The sequence below is a fragment of the Diospyros lotus genome, chromosome 14, assembly GCF_014633365.1.
Source record: "Diospyros lotus cultivar Yz01 chromosome 14, ASM1463336v1, whole genome shotgun sequence".
Classification (NCBI taxonomy): Eukaryota; Viridiplantae; Streptophyta; class Magnoliopsida; order Ericales; family Ebenaceae; genus Diospyros; species Diospyros lotus.
In genome coordinates this window covers 21314113-21332031 of record NC_068351.1, presented here as the reverse complement: position 1 = coordinate 21332031, position 17919 = coordinate 21314113, and the positions used below count along the sequence as shown (strand labels likewise).

At 38.1% G+C, this 17919-nt stretch overlaps 1 protein-coding gene across 1 annotated transcript; it reads right to left on the bottom strand.

Moving 5' to 3' along the window:
• Nucleotides 1-390: 390 nt before the first annotated feature.
• Nucleotides 391-10931, bottom strand: LOC127790319 (calcium sensing receptor, chloroplastic). Its single transcript, XM_052319768.1, has 6 exons — nucleotides 10556-10931; nucleotides 10139-10384; nucleotides 8674-8866; nucleotides 2815-2956; nucleotides 923-1054; nucleotides 391-767 (listed from the first exon to the last, which is right to left on the bottom strand). Exons 1-6 carry the CDS (start codon nucleotides 10778-10780, stop codon nucleotides 533-535), a joined length of 1173 nt encoding a protein of 390 aa, XP_052175728.1. The 5' UTR covers nucleotides 10781-10931; the 3' UTR covers nucleotides 391-532.
• Between the last annotated feature and the right edge of the window lie 6988 nt (nucleotides 10932-17919).

Sequence of the window (17919 nt, the reverse complement as noted above, 5' to 3'; positions counted from 1 at the left end):
TTGGGGTCAAACCACTCAAAAAAATTTGTTTTGCATTCCTTTTATTTTTTATTTTTACATTTCAATAATTTTTTTTTTTTTTGAGCTTAATTCCCCCCTTGCGGAGATCTTATATTGGGAGGATGGATGTTTAAAACTTAGTTAAACATTCTGAGAGACTATAAAGAAAGTTTTATATGAGTTATAAAACCTATGAAAAAACATTGCCAAAAGAAATTCATAATAAAAAAAATTATTCGAAAGTTTAAACTATAGATATAGTTAATGGAATAAAACAATTTTTAAAAGAGATATAGAAAGACCAAAAATACTTAACGAGAGACTTCAAGATATGATATATGAGTTTTATAGAAAATAAGATCACATGTAAAAATAATTGATGAGGTAAAATTTATGAAACGGGCAATGGATGATCAATTAAATTGCATTTGTCAATGAATTACAGTGGTAACTGGTAAAGGACTCTAGAAGCTAAACCAACATTAACATTTGGCATACATTCACCATAAATGACAAAAAGAAGAGCAAAGAGTTAATCAGAACCCCCCGGGAGAAGCTTTCCAGAGCTCACTGTACCAAGACGTTGGACAGCCGGGATAATCCGAGATGGTGATAAAACCTCTGCGAAAGATAGGTTGTATGAATCTGTTCCTAACCCACTCCGCGACCACCCTTTTCTTCCCGAGAATCCATCGGCCACAATCCAACAGTTTTTAAAGCCAAGACTTGTCAGCGTTCTTGCAACAATTTTGGCTGAATCCGAGTACCTAACATTTTGACGATAAAAAACTTATAGCTTTCCATAATAATTAAGACATGAGATAAGAGAGGAAGCATTTAAATATAATCAAGAGCCGAAGCTATTGTGCTGCTCAAATCTACATATTACATCACAAATAGATGGAATGAGGAAAGAACTCACGAGTCCATGATGACGATGTTGGATCCTTTGTTTATCTTCTTCAGATACGAGATCTTCAAAGCTGCTAATTCAGCTTCTACTTTCTTTGCATTTCGGACAAGGCCTTTTAGTTTGCTTGGTAATTCTTCCAAACTGAAACAACACAGGCAGTAGAGATGATGAAAGAAGAGAAAATTGACAAGGACATTCTTCTGATGCTTACTAGAAAGTCGGAATTATGTGTTTCGATCCATGATCATATAGTCAGTCAACAACTTTCGATTTTTTGGAGTTGACAATATACCATTTTGTTATTTTTCAAATATTTAGATGAAAGCATTTAATCAAATTTGGAACTCAGAAGGAAAACTTTGCTAGAAGGTAATAAACTCAGCTCAGTTAAACTATGCCTTTCACAAATTAAGATTTCTGTAGTTGATGTTTTATGTTGAGATGGTTAGTCCTTTGCTTGGCTAAAGGAGGAAGTTTGTGTTAAGAAGCTGATGGCAAACATAAAATGTTGCCAAACTCTCTTTCTTTTTGTAATAAAAAATAACATGCAGGCACTCAAATTTATAGACAGGTAGGATCCATGTGGGAAGTTTGCAAGGCCAAGACGTGTTGGCCTTTGGTTGGGGCACATGCCCAGTCCATCAAACAATAAACACAAGTTCAGGGAAACCAAATAGGGGCAAGCGAATAGTGCTAACTGAATCACAACATGCACATAAATTAGGGGTTAGTCGAACCAGGACATGAATAATTATGGCCCCTGGGTAATGTCCTATGTTTGTTTGATAGTCAAATAACTCAACTGGGATATGTTCTATCCTTGTTTGCAAGGTAGCACCGACATCTAGACAACTTGGCCCCACTTCGCCCCATTGGGGCACTTAAAGGTGACAAAGGTAAACAGAATTAAACCAAGTGTTTAGTAAAATAAGTAGAGGAGGATTAACAAAAATTTGATGGGAGTCCCTTAATAGTGATGACAGGCAAGTTAAAATCCATGTGGTCGACCACACATAATGATATAAAGGCCTGATGGTTGTTGTTAGCAGTGTCTTTTGGCAATTTATCAAGTACATAAATAGGTGGATTTTGTTGTTGTTGTTTTTTTTTTTTTTTTGATGCAGTAGATATATTGAAAACAATGTTAATTGGGAATAAGGAGATGTTGGTGGAAAAGGTTAATATGGAGAAATCATTAACCTTAATGTTGATGCTGCATTTGTTTCATGGCATGATGTTTGGTGCTTCCACAGCAGGAAATTTGGCAGGGGAAGGTTATAGGAGCTGGAACCAGGATGGAATGGAGCAGGTTCATGATTGTCTAATGGCAGAAGGTTTAATAGCTTGGGGGGGACTTGGTATAGAGGTTCACCATGGGCCATGGCACACGACCCAAATGGATCATCCAGTGCTGGGAGGACAACTTGGCTTAGGAGGATTAGGTTGCTTTACTCTATATATTGGGGCTGCCATCCCAAGGCACACGCTTATAGCAATGATAACTTAGCTCAAGACACCTTTTGCCTCTCACCCTTTCTAGCTTGTTGCTTTATCTGTCAACCTGACTTCTTATACTCCCTCATTTCTTGATAGCTATGCAACTTGTACACCAATTACCCCATTTAACACAAATCCAAAATTTCTTATATCCTAATTCCACCACAATAATTCAAAAGACCATGAGGCATTTAGTACCAAACTGAGAGGTAGCTTAGAAATCTTGTTGCTTAAATAGGATTTATTTTTTCCTCTTGTAAGGTGGAAAGAAAAAAGGCATATGAGATGTCTTATAATATTGTAATCACACCTACATGGACACAAGCAAAGACATGGATATATAAAATTGCGTCTCATTCATACAATAGCCAAACAAGTGAGTTTGAGGCAGAAAAATTACTTACGGGATCGCAATCACTTTATTTTTAGCAGTAGATGGAAGACGAGCAATACCAGCCTTGTTCTTGTCCTTCTCTGATCTAATATCGATCATTAGATAATTACTTGTACACATGAGATCAAGGGCTTGAGGAGAAGTGAGCTCACCTAGACATTAAAATACTACATTAAAGTAGTTAAGGAACAGTTTCTCAAAAGAAGGTAACTAAATAAATAATTCCATTTGTCCCCCAAAATAAAAATAAAAAGGAAAGGGGAAAGGGGATACTAGTCTACTTTTTAGATTTCTAACATGAACATCAATCAACTTAGAAGAAGTTAAAAGAGTATTATAATGGCTAAAATCTTTAACCAAGAGATCTAAATTGATATGCATGATCAACATTTTTTAAGAGGTAATTCAATTCATTATTTGTTATCAATATGTACCTGATAACATAATAACTTAAAATGCTTTCCAAAGTAATGCTGACACTTCCGGGATGACAAAATGAGCATTTTCCTATATGTTGCATTCTATAGCATCGGGTACTTCACCTGTTTTCAGACATTCCTTTAAGGATTTTTCAAGATTTTTTTCAATATGAGTGCCATGTGTTATCGCACTTGTCTTTCAAACTATTTGATAGAATTTTAGAGGAATCCCAGATCTCCAGAACAGGTTTACTGCCATATAATTACTTCGGAAGACACTCCACGTCACCATGTGTAACTGGCAAATGCTCTAAATGATGGCCATCCATGTTTTTCATAACAATGCAGGGTGCTGAGAGGACCAGATGAGACCAAACTGTCCTCTGTTAATGTTTCCAAAGTGCTGACTATTAAACTTGAATCCTTCTTGTGAGAAAACAATTATAAGAGAAAAAACCCAAGAAATTAGTCTCTTAGTGTGTTATTTATAATAGGCATAATGGGCCTAATAACTTACAGGCTTAACCTATAGGCTTAGCCTAATTACACATACAACAATATGCAATATATCTAATTATACCAATCATTCTAATACTCCCCCTCAAGCTGGAGTATAGATATCATATGAACCAATCTTGTTACGAATATATTCTATTCGAGGACCGTTTAGACTTGGTGAAGACATCGGCAAGTTGATTACTGGAGTTAACAAACTCTGTAACAATAACACGTTCAACCAGCTTTTCTTTAATAAAGTGACAATCGATTTCAATATACTTAGTCCGCTCACGGAACACTAGATTGGAAGCAATGTGTAAGGCAACCTAATTATTACAAACAAACTTCATAGGGGACATTTCACAAAACTTGAGTTCCTTCAGGAGTTGCTTAAGCCAGATGAGCTCACAAGTTGCATTAGCCATAGCCCGATACTCTGCCTCTGCACTGGATCTACTATTACATTATGTTTCTTACTTTTCCAAGAAATCAGATTTCCTTCCATAAGAACACAATATCCAGAGGTCGACCGACGATCAGAAGGAGAGCCGGCCCAATCTGCATCTGCATAACAACAAATATCTGTGTGCCCCTTATCCTTGTAGAGTAGCCCTTTACTCGGTGCTCGTTTGATATATCTCAGAATTCGGATAACAACATCCTAATGAGAATCATATGGAGAACTGAGAAACTGACTCACCACACTCACAGCAAAAGCAATGCCAGGACGAGTGACTGTGAGATAGTTTAGTTTGCTTACCAATCTTCTATACCTTCCAGGATTTGAGTAAGACTCCCCCTGTCCTGGCAAGAGTTTGACATTTGGGTCCATTGGGGTGTCAATCGGTTTGCAGTTCACCATACCAGTTTCTTCTAAAATGTTAAGTGCAAACTTCCTCTAAGAGATTGAGATCTTATCTCTTGATTGAGCAACTTCAATACCCAAGAAATACCGGAGTTTGCCTAGGTCTTTAGTTTGAAAGTGCTGATGGAGATGTCCCTTCAGATTTTGTATACCAACTTGATTGCTCCCTGTGATAACAATGTTATCTACATAAACAACGAGGTAGATACATAAAGAAGAAGAATATTGATAGAAAACTGAATGATCAGCTTCACTTCGAGTGAAACCAAAGGCTTGAACCACAGTGCTGAACCTGCCAAACCACGCTCGTGGAGATTGTTTCAAGCCATAGAGAGACTTCTTGAGTTTGCAGACTACATTGGACTCTCTCTGAGCAACAAAACCAGGTGATTGCTCCATATAAACCTCCTCTTGCAAATCACTGTGAAGAAAGAGATTCTTAATGTCCAATTGATCAAGCGGCCAATGATGCGTGGCGGCTATAGAGAGAAATAAGCGAACAAAGGCCATTTTAGCAACTGGAGAGAAGGTATCACTATAATCTAGCCCATAGATTTGTGTAAAGCTTTTGGCAACCAAGCGGGCTTTAAGAAATTCCACTTGTCCGTCGGGGCCCACTTTAGGGGTGAACACCCACCGACAACCAACGAGAGTCTTTCTTGGTGGCAAAGGCACCAAATCCCAAGTGCCAGTAGAATGCAAAACACCCATCTCATCTAACATAGCCTGGCGCCAACCAGGATAGGACATGGCTTCACCTGTGGTTTTAGGAATAGAAACAAAAGAAAGGCTCGAAACAAAAACACTATAAGTAGGTGACAAACGGTCATAACACAAAAAGTTATAAAGAGGATGTGGATTGCGAGTAGACCATGTACCTTTGCGGAGTGCAATAGGAAGGCAATCGGGCTCAGGATCCATGACAAGAGTGACCACTGACGGAGAGAGTGAGTTAGGAGAGTTGCAGTCAAGAGGAATGCTGGTGTCTGGAGCAGGATGAGGATGGCAGTGATAAGTAAGAAGTGGAGGATCTGGGAAGTGCGGACCGGAAGATGGAAGTGGAGGGTCCACCGAGGAGGAGATAGACGGATCTGATAAGGGTAACAGAAGAGAAGGAATATGCAATACCTGGTCAAGACGCTGTGAATTAGGCTAAGCAACCGAGAAGAAAGACTGTTGTTCAAAGAATGTGACATTAGCAGACATAAGATAGTGGTTCAACTCAGAAGAGTCACACTTATAGTCTTTCAGCAACTGGGAGTAACTGAGGAAAATACACTTGAGGGATTTGGCAGCAAGTTTATCCTGTCTCGGTGAAAAGGAATGCACAAAACAGATACATCCAAATACACGAAGGGGAACGGAATAAAGGGACTGGGAGGGGAACAAAAAAGAGTGAGGAATGTTGTCCTTTAACACTAAAGATGGCATGCGATTGATCAGATAACACGCAGTAATAACAACATCTCCCCAGAATTTGGTGGGAAGATTGGCATGTAAAAGTAGTGTTCGTGCAGTTTCAATGAGATGACGATTTTTACGCTCGGCAACACCATTTTGTTGAGGTGTATAAGGACAAAAAGATTGATGCAAAATGCCACGAGTAGTCATGAAAGTAGTAAATTAAGAAGAAAAGTACTCGGGGGCATTATCACTACGTAAAGTACGTATAGAAACTCTAAATTGTGTTTTTATTTCAGCAGTGAATGTCTGAAAGACAAAAAACAATTCAGACCGACTCTTCATAAGAAACAACCAAGTGTTGCGAGAAAAGTCATTAATGAAAGTAACAAAATATGAGAAACCAAGAGTAGAATTGACACGATTAGACCCCCATACATCAAAGTGCACAAGAGAAAAGCGAGTCTCAGCCCTATTATTGACACGACTGGAAAAAGAACTACGTGCGTGTTTACCATGCTGACATGACTCACAATAAAAAATAGACAACAATGACAAACTAGGAACTAATTTCTTCAATTTGGAGAGGCTGGGATGACCAAGACGAGAGTGGAGAAGATCTGGAGAAGCAGCATTGGTGCAAGCCATCGGCACAACAAGATGATAGTGACCCTGTGACTCACGCCCGACGCCAATCTTCTGCCCAGTACCCTGATCCTGTACACAAACAAAGGTAGGAGTAAAAGTGACTGAGCAGTTAAGGGTTTTAATAAGTTGGCTAACTAAAATCAAATTGAAAAGACTGCCAGGGACATATAAAACCGAATTTAAAGATAAAGACGAAGTGGATGTGGTTTGACCTATCCCTTTAACTGCAGTTTTGATGCCATTAGCTAGGGTAACTGTAGACAAGGTATCAGAATAAGTAAGTGAAGAGAAAAGAAGTTCATTACCACACATATGATTAGTGATGCCAGAATCTATAATCCAAGGACTAAGAGATAGGCTTTTAGCAACGTAAGCAATGGAATTACCAGGATGAGATTGCTGGGTGGCCTGAAACTTTAAAAATACATTATACTCAGCTGCAGACATAGGTATCAACTGTGAACCTGGTGCAGATTGGGCAAAACTAGGATCACTCTGAAATGCATGAGTTGCACTGGTAGATGATGTAGGCGGAGCAGCTAGCCGACCATGTTTCTTCCAACACCTGTCCTCAAGATGACCCAGTTTCTTAAAAAAAGGTGCACTATGGACGTGGCCGATTATTATTACGGCCTCTATTTTCTCCTGAGTGAGAAGCATGAGACACAAGGGTTGAAGATTCGGTTGGAGGAACAATATGAGAAGAAGATGACATACTATGTGCACCGGTCATGTTCAACAACCTTTTAAAAGAGTCCTACATGGTAGGATTAGTGGAGCTGGTCAAGATTTGATGCTTGATGGCATCAAATTCTGGTTTTAGATCGGAAAGAGCAATAACCCTAAAAAACTTTTCTCTTTGAGCAACCTGTTCGGTCTTGATCGTAGTAATAGGAAGAAGAGCATCAAATTCTTGCATGAGATCCCAAACCTGTCCCAAATAAGATTCCATGGACGACTCTTGCTTCAGATTCTTAATATTAGAGACCACGGTGTACAAACGCTAGATGTCATTCGTATAACATTATTTAGCTTCCTTCCACACGTTAACATAAGTTTCAAATGGGCGAAAGAGCTGCATGATGGATGGATCAATAGACTTTCATAGGAGGCTGCATAACTGGGCATCAACTTCTTCCCATCTAGCCTGATTGGCTTTCGGTACACTTTCACCCTTTGTGGTAAGATGATCGGCTGGGCCTTACCCTTTGAATCACATTTTGACAGATGCTGCCCATGAGAGATAATTGGAAGACCCTATCAACTTGACAATGGTGATATTGGCTGTTTCGCGATTAGAGACAGTAAATGATTGAGAGGCAGCAGGGGCAACATGTGCGGTTGGGGGAGTAGCACCAACAGAAATTGTGTTACTGAAGTCAGACATAACGAGAATTTGACACTAGGAATAGGCCTAGAGAAGGAAGGCGAGCTGATCTGGAGAAGCCGGGAGAAAACGGCTGGCTGATGCGCCTTCACGTGGCTGTGCGTGGAGGCGGCACCTCGGCCTGAAGGTGGCGAACCCTAGGGTGGGGTTGGTTCCAGCAAACGACAGCCGGATAGTGATGTTCCGGCATGAACAGTGACGGTTTCTGGCGTGAACAGTGCCGGTGAAGAGAGAAAACTAGGGTTTGAAGGCCACTGGAAAAAGATACACAGCGGTAGCTAGGGTTTTTCTCACCGGTGGCTCTGATACCATTTGAGAAAACAATTATAAGAGAAAAAACCCAAAAGATTAGTCTCTTAGTGTGTTATTTATAATAGGCACAATAGACCTAATAACCTATGGGCTTAGCCTAATTACACATAGAACAATATGTAATAAATCTAATTATACTAATAATTCTAATACTTGTATTATGCTTAATCATGGCTTTTACCATTGAACCAGGCAATGTCTACTAAACTTTTGCTCAATTACAAACTTGTTATCATAGTTTCTTGAAAATTTTTTCTTTCCACATTTCTTCACTACTCAAATGAAGCAATTCTGTATTGGATCCCCCGGTCCTTGGTAAGGAAAGAAAAGTAAATGTACCTTTGTACCCACGAAGGCTGAAAGAAATGGCAGACCAGATAGGAGGAACAACTAGGTATGCAAGGAATAATGCTCCACCAGCTCCTAGAACTGAAACAGGGTCTGCTGACAAGATGGTCTCTACTGTTGATGAGGCTATAGGCTTGGCACCTTCAATCACCTTGGTGGTCTCTAGTGCAGCATCTGCAACTGTCTGCAGTCAAGGATCATTCATTAATAAAGGTATTGAGGCTTAAGTGTCTGCTTAGATGCCAGGATTAGTTACTATTTGAGAACTACTCTGACATCCCTTAAAATTTTAGATAGATTAATGGATTGCACAACAGAGGGCCATTACCCCAGCACTGGTCCAGCCAATTCAGGGGACTAAGAGGGTACACCAAGTACAGATTTCAGTATCAGTTGCATTGTCATGTGTGACACTCCAATTTTTTGAGAACTTTCCTCTAAATCAGTTCATTGTGTTTTCAGAACAAGAAAAGCAAGGTGTTTCTAGAAATGGCGATATCAATGTAGCCACCCAAATAAAATTGAAGGTGCCCATATTAGAATTATTGATTACCTCATTGGAAACAAATTGCATCAACTCGCAATAGGTGCTCTGGAAGAACATGAAATTTATTTCATCCAACATCAATGCTATCATACAAAGGGACAGCAACTTTTGGTGGTTCATAAAAGTTAGCGTGTCACTTTTTGTTTTGCTACAGATTTCATATTCAATCAACAAATTTAGTTCACAATTGTGCAAGTTATTCCTGTCTCAATTAAAGTATAAACATGTAAACAACCTATTTAAAATGGATAGGAGCCATCAGTTACAATGGAATCTATACAAAAGTGTTGCACATGACATGGAGTTGTAGAAGTTGGAAGATGGAAACGCCAACTAATAGAACGGGCAGATATAGGCACAAACAGGGATGCCATGAAAAGATCATTACAAAAAGAGAGGTCTTCAGTTTTCTTGTGTATGTGTGTGTGGCTGTTGTATATCACATGCCTGTGCACACAGTACCTATAGTAGACATATGGATCAATTCAATTCTGGTATAAGGCAGATTCAAATTACATCAAAAAGTATTTCTATAAGAGAAAAAACTTTGAGTTCTCCATGCTAGAATAACATTGAAGGCATGACAGCAAACAATGCTAAGGTGCTCACATTGGTGCTCATTTGCATCCAAAATTTCAAGCACAATGGCATTTGTTCATAACTCACGATATATGCATAGATGTACATATATACACATAACAAAAGTTCTTTCACATGGATTTGTATTGTTAATGTAACTCTCAGAAGTCAATTGACATTATGATCGCTGTGCCACCAACCCTAACTTAATGAAGAATCATTTCAAACACATGTATGCTACGTTAGTGATCGTTGCTGTAAGTTAACGCCTAAGCAGCTAATTTACACTGCGCAATTCATAACCAACTACACTGAGGGAGGAGGCCAAACCTTAGCAGCAGTTACAACAGGCTGTGTATCGAAACCAGAGCTCTGAATTGCTTCCTGGGCTTTCTTGGAAGCCTCGGAAACCGCCGGAGAAGAAATCTTCAACGCCTGTTCCCCGGCCTGCTTTAGGATTGGCAGTGCCGCATCAACGCCAGGCTTCACGGTTTCCGCCGTAACCTGGAAAGCACGCTGCGCCGCGTCGACAACATTCGAACCCACTCCCTGAACTTGATCAATTATCTTCTCCACCTAATTATATCCACCGAAACGAGCATTTGAAACAATTGGATTGGGTACCAACAGAAATTGACGAAGAAATTTGACTCAGAATTGCAAATTTACCTAATTTTAACAAAGTTATATAGATAATTCATGCCTGTTATAGCGAAATAAAACAATAAACAGTAAAAAGAGAGTTACTTGGGTGAGAGAGGAGAGCATCTGATCTTTGTCGAGGGCTTTGGCATCAGGAGGGGATGCAAAGAGAGCAAAGAGGGAGAGAGTAGAAGTAGTTGCGGTCGGAAACAGTGAAGCAGAGGAGGAGGGTTTGAGTAATAATTGAGGTGAAGAAAGAGGAGTAGTTCTTGGTGTTGGTGGTGGTGGTCTGGTGGCGGCGGCGGCGGCGGCTGTCAGGGCCATCACCATGGCAGGCCTTTCTTTCGCCACCCACCCCTCAAAATCAATGAGATTGGTATGTTGCGTTGGTGGGATTCTTCAGGGAAAGGTTGGGTTGTTGACGACGAGATGGCTGGCTATCTGTGTTGTCAGCCAAAACGGGTGACGGAGAAAAGAGCAGAGATTTTACTCGCTGCACTATAGGCCATATAATGTGATTGAAAATATTTTTTATTTTAGGTAATAAAATGAGACGACTTAAGATAATAAGATACATGATTTAAATACTCTTCATCTAAAATAATGTGGCAGAATAAGACACTAAGACGTAAAAAAATATTTTACTTATTTGTACTTATATATAATTCAAGATGTAAGCCATATAACTAACATAATTCCCACTCAAAAATGTCCACGTGTCACTTTCACGGCTGAGGTTGGTTTCTTTTATTGTTCTTTTTCTTCAACATTTGCTTTTGCTAATTGGTGGCTGCATTGTTGGACTCGTCCGTTAGTCACCACTTTGTACTTTTAATTTTTTAAAAATACACCTGGACACCTGTAATTTAACTCATTGCCTAAGACATTTTTTATTTAAAAATAATTTTAAAAATCTTTGCAATTTAGTTTTTTTTTTTTTTTTGAAGACATCGTTTTCATTACTAATATCGTTAATTAATTTAAATTATTTTAATTAAATATTAACTAAATTAAAACAATCCCTAATTAAATCAAAATAAAAACATAAAAGTTTTAAAAAAAATTATCAACTAAACTTGTCATTAATGAAGGGTTCTAGCTAGCTGCCAACAACCCTCCCCATTAGCGATGGGTTTTAGAAAAGGGCCCAGCAAGTGACAGAGAGATGACACATATCCTTTCATCTATTTTATCTTTGAAGCTCATATTATCTCTAGATAATTAAGGATCAATACTATCTCTATTTGACTTATCTCGAAACTTGAGATGGGCCTCTTATCTCTATCTCCATCTCGTCCCTCTCGCCTATATAAAAGCATGAAGGCCTCACACGTTAAAAAAAAAAAAAAAATCAAAGTATTTAGAATGCTTTATTACTCATTTACTTTACTAACTTGAGTATTAGAAATTATACCAGAGGAACCATCCTTGCATTTTCTTATAGGTGGTCTGATCATGGTAGAGATATGATGGTTGGTCCTTTATTCCATCATCATTTAGTGTCCACCATGGGGTCGAGTCAACTTTTCTTTGCCTCTTAGTGCATTACTGAGCCTCCCAACCTTTAATTGTTAAACCCTCACGTACGATAAATAAAGAAAGATAAAGTGTTAATATATCACATTAAACAATGAATGTAATAAGAACAATAAAGTCAAACCATGATACCTGCCAGCAACAACTGCATGAAGACACGGTAATTGATCAAGATCCCACTTACGACAATTATATGTTTTCGCAACAATGTTAACGATTCCATCGTCTTCCTTGGCATGTTTCACGAGGAACTTGTTCCCATGTATTATAGGAATTACGCTACCTCCTCGTTCTAATGTTTTGCTATGGGCAAAGTTGATATGTGTCACTACAGATGAGGTAATCTCAGTTACAATCCTGTTAGCAGTAGCACGTCTGTTGCTGAACCATTTTGAAGCATATGTCTCAAAAATTCATGTGCACTCGTTATAGGCAGCTGATGTGCTTTCATCATACATTTATTGAGAGAATCTACAATATTGGTAGTCATCATGGAATATCTTCTTCTCGGATAATATGAACACGATCACCTTTCCATTTTTGCTTCCACCAATGTTAGATGCGTTTGAGGATACATCAATTGAATTTTTGCCATGTGTGTATCACACTCTACTTGAGTGTAGTTGTATGCTGCACAGTAAAATGTCTCAATCACATCATTTTGTTGTCTATATCATTTCTTTAGGTTTTGCTTAAGGTGGAAGAAACAAAATACATGTGGGACATGAGGGAAAATAAGGGTTATCGTGTTCGCAATGCTTTGGTGCTGATAATATACAATTACTAAATTCTCTAGCACGCAAATAGCCTCTCTCAATTTTCTTAAAAACCAAATCCATGATCACTCAGACTTATCATCCCCAAATCCAAAAGCGATTGGATAAATTATCTTCTCTCTATCTTTGCAAGTGGTAACAAAAATCACCCCTTTGTATTTATCTTTCAAATGGGTGACATCAACAACAACAACCGGTCTTATGTAAGACTGAAAACCTTGAAGGGAAGCTCAAAGAGCAAAAAATGAATACAAGAAGCGATTATTTTTATTTGTCTCTATTGCCATGATAGTGTCAGGATTTGTTTTTTCAACATGTGAAAATATGAGGATAGCTGCTGAAATGACTCATTTGCATTGTCATAAGCAAGTCTTTTTGCATGTTGTAAATGCCTCCCAGCTTTAGTGTACATGATTTGTACACCATGTTGCTGAAGCAGCTCTCCCATTAGCATTCCAGGTGTATATTCACTAATTGCCACTCGTTGTGAGAACAAACTCCCAATGACAATAGCCTTCACACTTTGAAAATGTGAATCGTAGATGTCCAGACTACATGTGTGACCCGACATAAGCTTCACCACATGCCAAAACGTATAACCAGGTCTGCATTTTGCACGAAGCAAAAACTTACAATTCACATATTTGCAACCGGCCTCAAATCGAACTGTGCACGAATGTTTGGTTCGATAGTCTATTTTCACATCAACACAATATTTTTGAAAGGCCAAAATCAATTCCTGTTTACTTTTAAATAATGCGTCTTGGTAAAAAATATCACCCTGGTAGGGAATCAGCACTTCGGATTGCGTTGCCTTAATTGCATAATTTTTTACACTAGGAACGAACTAGTTTCCATGTAAAGGGTTGTCCTCAAATTGAGAACCTGAAAATCTTACTTCTAGATAGTCCGGACTGGCTCCTCCTTCACCACCACCACCACTATCATCACTACTGCTATTATCACCATTATCATCTATTTCATTATCACCATCATCAACTGTGTGTGAAGCATCATTTGAAAAACTAGTCATACCATATGTACCAAAATTATCGTTCCATAGTGGACTACGTGCTGATGTAAGTGGAACGTCAACACCTGCATCTTGATTACCACCACTATTTGAACGAAATTGGTATTGCGGTTCACTATGTATGTTACAAACTCCAATATCTCTAGGAATCATATCAACATAGATCACTTTATATTTACTTCCTTCGTACATAACAAACTCAACACCATAGTCGTCCTTGATAGGGAGCTTAGTGGCTGGAAGACTGCACGATGGTTCCATTAAAAAATGAATGTTGATGTCATACCTTGTTTTATCAATTCCTGTTACTGTGTAAACAATATTAGTTAATTAAATAAAAGTCGCATTCTTATTGGCCATCATACATGTCTTATTACCCCCATTATACTTATCATCATTCCATTCCCCGTTCCACATAATTACCAGCAACACTTTATCCATTGCTGCAAGATTCAAAGCAAGAAGTTAGGCTATTTAAGCCGGACATGTTAAATTCCCCAATTCTAACTATTAGTAAGTATAAAATGCTTTATTTCATTTCCTTTTTCTAAAGAGATAATTTATACAACTTAAATACATGATTTTTTACTTACAAAATAATAATTTTATTATTAATATAATCTTCTTTAATTATAACTAAAATATTTAGTTTATGAATTTTTTTTTAAAAATTTTATAAAAATATTGGAGGATTTTAACATAGCACGTTAGGCACATTTAATTTAATTATTTTATCACATTTTGGCACACATGAGAGTTTTGCTTGAGGGCTTCTCATTGGGTTTCATTGGCCAATTAAGCCTGATGAAAAGTCCTATTAGGCCTTGTTGCTAACCTATCGGGTCTCGTGGGGCAAAGGCCAATGGGAAGCCTATTGGGATTAGTTGGGCCACAAAGCCCAATGGGAAATTACCATCGGGTTTCATTGCTCGATGCCCTATTGGGCTTCGTTGCTCGACGAAGCCTGATAAGAAAAGTCCCATTGGCCTTTGTCGGGCAAGGAAGCCCTTATCGGGCTTCATTACAGTCTCATCGAGCTTAGTTGGGTCACAAAGCCTAATGGGGCCCCATTAGGCTTTGTGACCCAACTAAGCCCGATGATAGTGTCACTTTTGAAAATTTCGATGACGATGTGTTTTTTCTGAATTTTCTTTTCACATAGATTTGGAATGAATATTTACCAAAAATGTTTTATTCACAACCACAACCATTCTACACAACTTTAATAAGCAATGTTAACACAAAAATACTTTTGAAAAATAAAACAAATATAAATCAAAATCAATACCTTGAATGCTTGTTGGAGAGGAAAATTTCTCGTGAATGTGGCTTCAATGAGGTCGCTGCGATAATTGATGAAGAAGTTAAATGACCCAACAAGCAAAAGATTGAATGTAAGAAGAATGGTTAAGTTTGATGGTTTCGACAATGGAGAGAAGAAGAAAGTTGGAAAAATGGAAAGAAGAAAGTAATAACATGAATATTGGAAGAGAAGAGAGAGGGGAAAGGTAAGTGAAAGAGACAAGGGTATTTTGGTAAATGAGGTTAAGGGTAATGTGGGCTTTCCATTTTAAAATCTCATTAAGGGTATTTTAGGTATCCTACATAAAAGTGGCTATATAGTGCAATTAGTTTGTTTGATTGTACAAAAACGTTTTTTTTTCTTCTGTAAAATGGTTAAAAACTGTTAGTGTAGGTGCTCTAGACCAATCAGATTGGGCATGTTATACACTGACAATTGTAATCATGTTTATTATTTGAATAATGAGTTGTTCAAATTCATAAGAAGTCATTTTATTAGTTTCTTGTTATTATTGTAATAACCAAATGAAACTAGATAAAAGTCCATATGATGTATATACTGTGATTAATCTATAAAGATGTGAGATGAAGCATCACAGTTTCTAGACATCATTAAACGTCCCAAGTCGTAGCAATGTCAAGAATGAACATTGACAATTGTGGTAGGACTTGTATGTGCTATGTTTTTGCTATGTGATAGTAATGGAGGTCTCACACCCATAGGCATGGGGATGCCTAGACAAGTACATAGGTGACCAATGTTGGAGAACGTGTCACTGGACATGACTCGCCATGAGAATCCATTTTGGTTATATGTTGATGGAATTCTCATACTAGATGGGTGTAACTAATCCTTGGATTTGACGTTGTCACAGTCATCTCATAAGAAGATCGGTATGCTTTGACATCGTTTCGATGGGCCTAGATAAAGGCTGCATGTGGGCGATCGTTGGGTATATCGTGAGGCTTATGGGGATGGGTGCATAACTAAGATGGGACTCGTCTATCTCTTGATAGAGGATGATGTATCTAAGGCGCCTTCGGTGAATATTCACTTTAAATCCATGGTCATGGTAAAAGAGATCAATAAGGAGTTATTGATTTACTTTCTATTAAGTGAAGATATCGGGAAGACCGAAGAAAACTCATGTGATCGTTATTAAGCAACACATCGCCATATTTGAGATCACATAAGATACATTGACTAGAGGATCATATTACACGGTAACCATGCTCGTGAAAGGTTATTTGTGGATTATGAATCCTTTTAAATAATTGGGTAGGCATGATGCCTTGCTAGAGGCCAATCTTGTTTTATGTGTTTGTACCGACACATTGCCAACATATTCGGAAGCCTAATGAGTCATACGCAATAGGCACGGTCCCTGGCTTAAACCAGGAAAGTGGACGTATGGTTAAGTGGGGCACTTCGGCAAGAAGTTGTGCCATCGTAGGTTCTCACGGAAAAAGAACAAATAGACGTAATGACATCGATATGACGATGAGTCATCATAATGGAAAGAGTTTCCTAAAATGGCAATTGATTAAATTAGGAAGGAGTTTCTAATTTAATAATTTTCTATTTGTTGGAGTGACAAATAGGAAATAAAATATATTTGGGCTTAAGTTAATATTTGGACTAAATTAGATTTGGGCTAAATATTAAATTAAATATTATATTTGGACTAAATTGGATTTGGGCCAAATATTAAAATAAATATTATATTTGGATTAAATTGGATTTGGGCCAAATATTAAATATTATATTTGGACCAAATTAGATTTGAGCTAAATATTAAATATTATATTTGGGCTTGAATTAGATTTGGGGCAAAATATTTTATTTAAACCTATAAAAGGATTTGGGCCATTTAATTATATTTCTAGTTGGACTAGAATAAGCCCACTTAAGATTCTAATTAAATTAGAATTAATGGGCTACTCTAATCCATTAGGGTTTTAGAAACCCTAGGATATTTCTCTATAAATATCCCTTTATAGGTTACCCAAAAGAGTAGTGAGTTTTGGTGTCGTTTTTCAAGAGTTGAAAAACGTATTTTCGTTCACTCTTCCCCGTTTCTTTTTGGCATCAATTTGAAATGTGGGCGTTTTTTTTTTTTCCGTCCATACACAAGCCACGAAAAGGAGAAGAAGCTAGCACTCCTATTCTGCTCTCCTTGCCAACGGACGCGTGCCGCATATCACGAGTTAGAGGCCGGACGCTTGGACGGCTCGAATCCGCGAACGATTCGATAATCTAAAGGCTAGATTTATTTATTTATTTGTGAATGATTTAATTTCGACGTTGATTCAATCGCCAGAATCGGGGTAAGTTCAAAAATTTTGAACTATACTGTTTGCCCCGTAGCGATCTTGCTTTACTTTCAAACAAATTTGTTATATTCATTTAGGTTAATTATGAATTCATCCCTATTAAATTTATACCAATCCAACTCCCAGTTTCTGGAATTACACTTAAACCCTAAGCTTACCAAAAACTCTCAATCACCTGGCCTTACTCGCACATTGCCTCCTACATGCATGCAAGCGCATGTAGGCCTTCTTGGCTAAGCCACGTGGCTGCCTCTAAGATCTCATCTTTTCAATTAGTTTGCATGTGGAAGCCCTATGCATTATATAGTATATTACAATCTTTAATTGTGTGTAATCCCTCTCGAAAACATCATGCTAAGTTTAGAATAATAAACAACACCAGGAAGCATTCTCTGACAACCCAGAATTTTGCTCAGGCAAGCCATCTAGATAGGCTGAGAACCTGTTCCAGCAACTTGTCATAAGACCCACCTTCTCCCGAAGGACTC

Excerpts from the sequence above, each read along its gene's own strand:
- LOC127790319 (XM_052319768.1), bottom strand. The coding sequence starts at position 10,780 with ATGGTGATGGCCCTGACAGCCGCCGCCGCCGCCGCCACCAGACCACCA. Across the intron at positions 1,055-2,814 it reads AATAAAGTGATTGCGATCCC|TTTGGAAGAATTACCAAGCA; the intron begins GTAAGTAATTTT and ends GTGTTGTTTCAG. Across the intron at positions 768-922 it reads AACATCGTCATCATGGACTC|GTACTCGGATTCAGCCAAAA; the intron begins GTGAGTTCTTTC and ends TCAAAATGTTAG.